The sequence below is a fragment of the Rhinichthys klamathensis genome, unplaced genomic scaffold (genome assembly GCF_029890125.1).
Source record: "Rhinichthys klamathensis goyatoka isolate OS25496 unplaced genomic scaffold, OSU_Roscu_1.1 h1tg000461l_1, whole genome shotgun sequence".
In the NCBI taxonomy this organism is placed as follows: domain Eukaryota; kingdom Metazoa; phylum Chordata; class Actinopteri; order Cypriniformes; family Leuciscidae; genus Rhinichthys; species Rhinichthys klamathensis.
The window spans coordinates 150926-160917 of record NW_026606950.1 but is presented as its reverse complement, the minus strand read 5'-3'; the positions used below and the strand labels follow the sequence as shown (position 1 = coordinate 160917).

At 33.9% G+C, this 9992-nt stretch overlaps 2 protein-coding genes across 3 annotated transcripts in view; both read left to right on the top strand.

Annotated features, from left to right (window-relative positions):
- Nucleotides 1-873: 873 nt before the first annotated feature.
- tmem167b (transmembrane protein 167B) lies at nt 874-2795 on the top strand. Its single transcript, XM_056236692.1, has 3 exons — nt 874-1011; nt 1871-2002; nt 2553-2795. Exons 1-3 carry the CDS (start codon nt 1002-1004, stop codon nt 2633-2635), a joined length of 225 nt encoding a protein of 74 aa, XP_056092667.1. The 5' UTR covers nt 874-1001; the 3' UTR covers nt 2636-2795.
- A 5560-nt stretch (nt 2796-8355) lies between these two features.
- The window catches only part of mapk14b (mitogen-activated protein kinase 14b), a 44319-nt gene continuing 42682 nt past the window's right edge, over nt 8356-9992 (top strand). The window contains exon 1 of one of the 2 annotated variants that reach the window (XM_056236694.1): nt 8356-8699. In XM_056236694.1, the coding sequence (XP_056092669.1) occupies nt 8581-8699 (119 nt within the window). In that variant the 5' untranslated portion in view covers nt 8356-8580. The remainder of the gene's footprint in view (nt 8700-9992) is intronic. The other variant, XM_056236693.1, reaches the window with a different exon arrangement.

Genomic DNA, 9992 nt, shown 5'->3' with positions numbered 1-9992 from the left:
AAGACTAGTAATGTGTGCTAACAAAGTAAATAAAGTACAATGTAAAATTTAAAGTTTTAAACTTGTCAACAGAATACAGTATTTTATTTTAAAATGTCTTAATTCTATTATAAATGCAATTAAAAAATTGACCAGTAAAAATATGAATGGTTATAAAAAAAGGTTTGTGCACTTTGAAAGCCAAAGAGTGAAGGGTTGAATATGGAATAAAGGTGAGAGAAAAAAAAAAAAAATTAACAATATTCATGATAATGATTGTTTCTGATAGAACAAGCAGTTCCTTGTGTAAGCATTTTGTTCTTCTGTTGTTGGTTCAATAGCCTGTGATGCTTTAAAAACAAATGTATTTAAACACTGTAAAATACTTTACATTTGTAAAAACAGTTAAATATAATATATATACCTGTTGAATATATTCTAAACTGTAATTTCACGAGTTCACACTTACATACAATTAAAGGGAATAAAGTATAATGCATATTTGGCGTGCTGTCCGGGGGGAGGGCTCCGAGCTCGGAATTCGGCCAAACCCAGAGTACTTTTAATTTTTTTTAAATGATGTATATTCATAATGTTAATAATAATAATAATAATAATATTAAAGTATACTATAAAATTACAGAACATTATAAAATATTGTCATTATTATTATGTTAATATATATGTGTGTGTGTGTGTGTGTATGTATATTTTTTTTCTTTTTTTAATGTAATGTTTTTTAATGTTATGTATAACATTATACATAAAATATAATAATACATATAAAATATATTTTGTTTTAACATTATATATATTATATTATTATTACACCAGTGTAATGACCAAAAAAAAAGAGAGAGAGAGATAGAAGCTTTTAATCTGTATGGCGATTTCCCATAATTCCGTCGTACCGGAAACGTTCGGGAAGCCTGTGCTGTCGATGCGGAACTGATGAAGACAGTAAATAAAAAAGCTTTGGCAACTTGCGCTTCATCTCAACACGGGATTTAAAAGCTGCAAAAATGACAAACGGTATGTTAATAAACTTGTGTTATGAGGTGAACTGCCTGGTGCTCTTTTATACGTGAGAGAGCGATGAATGTTGTCAGTCAGCTGAGCTGTGTGTGTGTGTGTGTGTGTGTGTGTGGGGACGTGGCTCTTATAGGGCCGCTGCTGGTTTAACATTTAACGTTACTGCAAGCTTTTATGAAGTCACGAGCAAGATATCTTAATGCCGTCTAAATCAGAATGCATTTAAATATGATCGCTGAACGGAACTAAGTGTCGTGGTAATAGACTGTCGGTAGCTAGCAAGCTGAGCTCAACTTTAACAGCTGTAGTGATACAGGCGTAATGTTCTCTGTGTGAACATCATGTCATTACATTTACATCTCAATAGCTGTCAAATGTTCACGTACACATTCTGCTGTTAAAATATCAGCCCTCATACTAATAATTTGTTCGGTTGAAACTCACTTTGCAAGTATAAATACAAAATGCTGCATTAAACGCAATGCTGAGTATTCTCGTTTACATTTTGGATAACTGCCTTAAGAATTTTTTATTTTCTTACTTTGAAAAATGGGAATGTGTTTGAACATTTGTTAGTAGATTAGATTTTTTATGATAGTGGAATAGCAGTTAATGCAGCCTATTATAAATATAAAAAATAAAAATAATCAACATTTAATTTATTAATCACTAATAGTTTACTTTTAATTTTTTTTTCTTTAATGTAAAAAATATGTATGTAATGACCCAGGAGCCTATTCTGTTAGTTTCTCAAATAATGTTTTATATTTGCTTCTCGTAACAAGGTCTAGCTAATGTAAAAGTCCATTAAAAACAAATATTTGTGAGAGAGGGTTAGCTGTGTTCTTTGTTTTCACAGTGTACTCTTTCGACGGCATTCTTGTATTCGGACTTCTCTTCATTTGCACGTGTGCGTACCTGAAGAAGGTCCCTCGTCTCAACAGCTGGCTCTTGTCTGAGAAGAAAGGTGTCTGGGGAGTATTTTACAAAGGTAAGTGATGTGTAGGACTAGCCTGGGAAAACCTTCCGTCAAATTTAGATTTGCTCTGAAAGTTAGTCTGGCAAAGAGCTCATTCAAGCCCATTTCCAATCCGCCGAAATCGAGGCACCAATCAGAAGCGTTGGGGCGGGCTTTACACGATGACGACAGCGCTGGGATTTTGAAGCAGATTTTGTAGCCTACATTACAGAGATGGATGCCGCCGTCGAACATCACTCGTTCCAATCAGCTATCGCGTCTGTTTTAAGCCATTTGAACGTTTCCTTTTAGTTAAAAACCGAGCAAAGAACAACACTCGGAGATGTTTCTCCGCCGCTCTGCATACGTCATCTCCTTCATCGCTCTGATTGGGTTTAGGTCTATCCGCGACGTCCGTTGGTGACGCCCCTCTGGAAATGATTTGTCTATGACGCTTCGCCAGACCATAACTCAGTTACAACTGAGAATGCTCTGGTTTTAACCCGGCTAGTGTAGGACCTGCGGCTGAAGACAGTTCTCCTGCAGTGATACTCAGTGATATTTCTTCCTGTTTTCTCTGTAGCTGCAGTGATCGGCTCACGGCTTCACGTTGCTGTGGCGGCGTCCTGTTTGTTCATGGGTTTTTACCTGATTTTTCTGAAATGACCTGGATAAATCTGACTCTTGGACACTGGACTATGGAAAGTGCTGGCAGATGTCGCCCACTCGACGCACAGAGACCCGACTCCACCTGCAGCTTAACACTGGTTCAGGACCTGCTTTCCATTTTTGTAAATGTTTAACTTAAAGATTGGATTTTGGGGGAAGCGGTTATTAGGAAATGGAAATGAAGCACCTACTTAGGGATTCAAACTTCACATCTTTTTGTGCTGTTCTCTCAAACATGCACATGTTGTGCTTGGGCTTACGGGGTTACAGTAAAGAAGGTAGAAACAAAACAATGTTATCTTGTACAATTTTTGAATATAAGTTTTTTAAAAACTATTTTAGGTTTTTATTGTCATAACTGGCTTTACTTAAGTTATCCCAAATGTTTATAAAGACCTATTGTTTGCAGCATGATAAAATGACCTAAAACAGTTTTCAGTGTTTCACGTTAAAGTGGGCAAATTGAACAGGAAGCATAAAAGTCATTTAGTTTAATAGTAATTGCAATGTACTGGCACAAAAAAAAACATAACATTATTTTTTGATATTACATATGTGTCTAGGGACTTTAATTTTATTATATATCTAAAAGCAATGCTGCGTTCACGCCATGTCGTAAGGTAATTACCTTAGTCTCGAGACGGAGCCATTCACGTCAGCAAACGGCAACACTAACAACTCTTGCATGAATCTACAGCGGTCACATGATGGGACACGTAGGAGCTCGTAGAAAAGTCCCATCTTGCGAGACGTCGAGCTCTGCGAGGAAGTAAACGCTTTGGAACGACCCACACCATGTGATTGCATTCTGAGGATGTGTCTGTTTGATAAATACACAGCTAAATGGACTTCTATAAAGATAAACCACAATAAACATAGACATAGAACAGACTTTTTCTAAAACGGACATGCCATGGCAAAATAAAAAGCACTACAATTGAAATCTTTAACATTCATGAGGGTTTCAGTCTTATCCTTCCTGTTTAGTGACCATATCATTTATCATAGAAAATCGAACTTTATGTTAAGATTCTGAAAGTTTCTGTAATATAGCCTAAGTATATAAACCCTGTTTTCTCGTGTTGTTGCAATTTTGTCTATTACGCAGCACAAAAGTGTAAATGCCAAGTTGTTCTTTTGTATTTATGCATTCAGTTGTGTGTCCTAAATCCAATCCTATCATCATTTCTTCATGTACAAAAGTCAACAATTGAACAAGTCTTTTTCGGCCTGTAAATGTACATAGTCATCCTCTAAAACTGCTCTATACAAAATTATAGTTGTTGGGTGTTCATATTTGTAAACATGTGGAACATAATAAATAATTGATATAAAACCCTATGCAACACAATACTAATATGTGTGAAGAGGTGTTTCTTGTTCATATAAAGCCTATGACATGGTGATCGCCGATTATTCAGAATGATATCTGCCAATACCAATAGTTTGATCATCTTAAAGGGATAGTTCACCCAAAAATAAAAATTTTCATTAATTTCTCACCCGCATGCCGTTCGAACACAAATGAAGATCTTTTTGATGAAATCTGAGTTTTTTGTCCCTCCATTGACAGCTACGCAACTACTACATTGACGCTTTAAAAAGTTCATAGAGAGATTGTAAAACTACTCCATATGAATTGAGCGAGCCAACATTTCTGAAGAAAATCAATTGCTTTATATGATGACCAGATTGAATTTAGGCTTATATTTACATATAAACATTCATAACACGTAATGAACCTCATTGGTTCTCACACGGGAACATGCTTGAGCTTCTGTTTACCACAACTGAGGGCTGTTCCATAAAACAAGATTAGAATACAAGCCAGGCTTATTTTGGTAAGTCAGACTTATTGTTGGTTGATTCTGTTTCATAAAGCAACCTTAATATAGTTCAAACTCAGTTACTCGGGCAACTTATGCTGGGAAACTAACCTGGGGGCTGTTCCATAAATGAAGCTTAGAAAAGCGGGGATTAAACTCCAAAACCGGACTTGAATGAGCCTAACAAATAAGTTGGGGCTAAAGTGGTTCCATAAAAGGTAATTGAAGTTCACGCAATCTCACTAATTTGATCCAGGTTTATCTAGTCTAGATAATTGCGTGTGCACGCGTTTCTGAAGCAGCCCTAGAGGTCGATCGTGGATCAAATCGATCCACCACCAAACAGCGTATATTTTGTGCTGTTTTATGCGTTTGTGACATGTTTTTTTTTTTCTCAGTGCAAAAATGACATTTTACAGTTATATTCTCCATCTGTAAATGTTAGAAAGTAGTGCAAATGTATCCATTTTGCTGCTAATCTTCATATTGAACGAGCGCTGCTGCGCGCATGCGCGCCAAATAGGAGCGCAATAATTCTGACTAAAATATACATTTTGCTTGGAAAATTAATATGCGATACTTTATAACACTAGAAATATCTTCTAATTATAATAATTTCTCTTTAGGATGTTGGATAAGTTGCAGTGAACTTCTAGCTCATTACACTCATATATTTTATACTTCTAATAAAAAAAAAGAAATTGAACAGAAGTAGCCTAATTCAGGGAAGATTTTTTTAAAGAAACTAAATATATAAAGATACAAAATATAGTTTTGGGTATAGGACCTATGCTACTTTATAAAGATGATATATATAGCCTACTTATTGAGAATGCTGAGAATTACAGCTTTTTATGCAATAATTTTTTTGAGAAAGCAAGAATCCCCAGTTTTAAGTTTAGTGGTTTAGATTTAGTTTCTAAAGTACATTATGGAGAGGATAACATTAAATTAAGAACAAATGTATACATTTTGAAAAGATATGTGCAACTCTAAAATCAAAGAATATTCCATAAAATAAAGGAATAGCCTATATATTGGCCTACATTAACTACATTTTTATGTAACCTTCCCTTTTATTTCTAGTTATTTGTTATTTCTTTACTTATTTAATATTGAATATTTGATATTTAAATAATATTACTTGAATAACTATTGGGAATTATGTGTCATTCATTATAAGAGTTTGATATATGTGAATGTTATATTTTTATTAATATTTATTTATTGTTTTATTTATATATATATATATATATATATATATATATATATATATATATATATATATATATATGTGTGTTGGTATTATCACAAAAGAAAAAAAAAGTAGAAGGAAAAATAAGGAATATTTATTGGGGGAAAATATGATGTCTTTAAAGGAACTGTCCATTTGTATAATTTTGTTAAATGTGTTTGAATTGAAAGACATAATAAAGTACATTTTATATATATATATACATTTTATATCTAGACAGCGTAGAGAAAGAATTCTCTGATAACCGAGGCACTCCTTAATTAAAATGTCTTTATTACAAAAATGACATGTCCTAAACTTTAAAACGCCTTATATATGTGTCTATATTGTCTATATTGTAGCCTTATTTAAGTTGATTTTCTGTATACTGTGTATTTATAAAGTCCAATAATGGTATTAGAGACTGTCAGTGGTAATATCATTGTGTTCTTGTCGGTCAGTGTTGAGGATCTGTGTAACAACTGAGGCTTAGCCTGACAGTTAGCCTGCCCTGGACCAGGCTAGTTTCCCAGCATAAGTTGCCAGGGTAACTGAGTTTGAACTTTTTTAAGTTTGATTTATGAAACCGAATCTACCAAAAATAAGCCTGACTAACCGAAATAAGCCTGGCTTATACTCTAATCTTGGTTTATGGAACAGCCCCCAGGTCCATAGGGTTGTTCCGTAAAATATGCTAAGAAAAGCGGGGATTAAAAATAAAATAAATATTGAACAGAAGTAGCCTAATTAAGATTATTTTTAAGAAACTAGATGTAATAAAGATACAAAATATAGTTTTGGGTATATGCAACCTAATAAAGATGACTTATACTTATTTACAATGCTGATAATTACAGCTTTTAATACAATAATTTTTTTTTTTGAGATAGCAAGAATCCCCTGTTTTAAATGATTGGTTATAGATTTAGTTTGTAAAGTACACTATGGAGAGGATAACATGAAATTAAGAGCAAAAGTATACATTTTGAAAAGATATGTGCAACCTTCTCATTTGCATGTTGCGCCAAGGAAAAATAAATATGGAGCTACATTCAAAAATTAATAAACGGTTTGAAGGAAAAAAAGATAACTGTCAGTTTAGCATTTTTATTTTATTTCCCCAACAGTTTTATTTATTTAATTATTCATCTTCTCTCACATTTAATTAGTTATTTATCCAGGAATATGTGTATTTATTTATGTCTTTATTTGCATGTTTATTTATATATTTATCTATGTCGAATTTTGTGGATTTATTTATATATATATTTATTTATGTATTGTTTTTGCCGGTTTCATCCTCCATAGTTACTCTCAAAGATATGTCTGATATTGTGATGATTTAGTTTGAATGATTGCTAATTAAAGTAGCCCGATATATAACTCTACTTCTTGTTCTTAATGACATGTCAACTCTAGAGGTCCAGAAGTCAAACTCCTTATATAGGCTATAATCTGATGGGTTACATTAGGTCAATTCAAATTTCTGTAATGATAGCCAAAGAACTGACTTTGCAAAAATCTTCATAGATGCCATAAGATATAGGCCATATATACAATTAAAACATAAATATTATATTATTAGCTGTGTATTTAAAGATTTTAAAGATTAACACATTCTTATCCTGAAATAAATATTGTATTTGCAGCTGCTTGTGTCGAGGCTTTCGTTTGCACTTACACGGTTTTGACCAGCAGATGTCCGCAGCGTTCAGTGTTTTGAAGCATTTTTTCATATTAAGAAATGGTCGTTTCTCCAATCACTTACCTAGTGATTAAAATAAAGTTGGAGAATGGTGATATTTGTTGTAATTGTTGTTTCGTATTTTAAATGGGATATGAAGTAGGCCTATTAGCCTACATTAATAATAAATCTATGGTGTGGACGGGAATGGTATTCACCAAATGTTTTACGCAGACTCTTTGTGCCGTAAAGATAATTGAAATAACAAATATATATTTATCTCACTGATCACTTTGATTTCAGTGACTGTAAAAGTTTACCTCGGTAAAGGCTTTATGTGGGTCCAAAAACAACGTCATGTTGTAATTGTTACTTTTCTCACCGATTCGTTTGTGATGATCTCCGTAGGCCTACTCCCGTTTTAGTAGCACTTCAACTTTACTATTACTATATTATTATTTACTATTATTATTAGACTAGCCTACTATTGGAAACATTGTCTTACAAAATGTTTGTATTACCAATAAATATTTAGTTTTAATGACGACACGGTTGGAATTTTTAATCTTGACAAGTATCAAAACAACGCATTTAATCGTTAACTGCTGTTTTAAACTGGTATCTGAAAACATAATATATTTCAATGTCCACTAGGAAAGAAAAAGATTAAAAAAACATATATTTTATATGTAGCCTATTAATATTATTGCTAGGGAAGTTCCATAAACTGGCTCCAAGCCTAATAGATCGATTGATGTATAAGGTAAGCCTTTCCACTTTTATATAGATTTATATATTTTTTAACTTTTCATATTATTTTATTGTTCATCTAATATAAACAGTTGCTGTCGCTTAGGTTCTCGTTCTCGCGAGGTTTGCGGAGAAGTCCCGAGAGTTTCCCTTATGTCGTGACGTCAAGCGTGTTCGTCAGAGGAGAACCTGTAACAGAAAAAAAGGGAAAGAAATCCAAGAAGTCCGCACCAGAAATCTCACGCTCTGCCACCCAGCGATCCTCAAGGAGTTCGTGCACGATCTTCAGCGCCAGTGCATGTTGACTGATGTCCTCTGATGCACGAGGACAGCTCTGTGAACGCGGAGCTCGCGCTTTTGTTTAGTTAGTTTGTGTGTGTGTGTGTGTGTGTGTGTATCAAGGGACTGAGATCAGGAGAGCAGCAGAAGTTTCCACTCCTCTACAGGAATGTCCCAGAAGGAGAGACCGAGTTTCTATCGACAGGAGCTCAATAAGACCATATGGGAGGTGCCGGAGCGGTACCAGAGTTTATCGCCCGTGGGTTCTGGAGCTTATGGATCCGTATGGTAAATATCTCTACTGGAGAATAATATCGTGCGTAAAGCTCTTGCATAACCAGTTCTGGCCGCTCGGGCCTCTCGCGTTTGATCCACAGTGTGTTTTCTAGGTCTGTTTGTGGAGAGTCATGTTGCAGCACTGCAAGTTGAGCCAGAAAACACTCTTTGCAAACCGAGAACCTGAACGGGCTTGCACTCTTAATACGATTGCATTGGATTTTTTTTTTTTTTTTTTTTGCTTTGCTTTGCTTTGCAGAAGTCACTGTCGGGTGTCAAATGGCGAATGTTCAGTGTATTTATATATATTGAACATATAATGCATGCATGTGTGAGATACGTATTCTTTGCACGATGTACATTAAAGCAGCTACATGCATTTTACCATCATTAAGAAAAAGTAATTCGATTACTTCGTAATTAATTAATTAATTAATTACACCCAACACTGGTTTTATTAGTTGTCGGATATGTTATATAAAAAGGCAACACAAAAGTAATATATAGTAAAATATAATTACTTTTCTTAATAAATAATATAAATTAATGCACAATTAATAATGTAAATCATAGTTATTTATCATTGTACAAAATCAATAAAAATAATTAAAATGTATTTATAACTAATTAAATGTAATTGTAATTAACTCTAATAAAAATAATCTTTAATTGAAAATATAATTTTTAAATAAGTAATGTGAATTAATAACATATTTTAATCTAAATGTGCAGCGCAAGTCATATAGTGTACATAAAATTACAATGATTATAATTGTGTGCTTTGGGACATGGCTTTTAATGGTGAGACTTTTGTTTTTGTAATCTCAAAAATAAAAATCTGGATTTAGATTTATTGGCCAATATATCGGCTTTAATTCAAATATAAATAATTATCGTGTATCGGCCAAGATTTTCATATCGGAGCATCCCTAATATATGTACACTCTTCGTGAGAGAAATTTAGGTGTAGCCAAAAATTGTAATGTTTCAGTGAAGGAGTCGGACCATGAGGACGGCATGATGTCACTCTCGGCTCCGAGTGACTCATAATTCCAGGATTAGGTGGTCGTCTCAGTCCTCACCACTGATCTGGGTCAGGCATGCTTGTGAGGTCTCCTGTTAGAAACCTGTGCTAAATATTACATCATTTACATGAGCGTCTAGATTAGTGGTTTTCCCTCCAGGACCCAGATTTTACATTAGACATCAAATGACTCAAAATGGTATGAAACCTCTGCATGCAATGCATTGATTGTGCTTGTGTCAGCAGCGTGTGTGTTGGGCTAATGAATAAGAGAAAACCGT

Excerpts from the sequence above, each read along its gene's own strand:
- tmem167b (XM_056236692.1), top strand. Across the intron at positions 2,003-2,552 it reads CTGGGGAGTATTTTACAAAG|CTGCAGTGATCGGCTCACGG; the intron begins GTAAGTGATGTG and ends TTTTCTCTGTAG.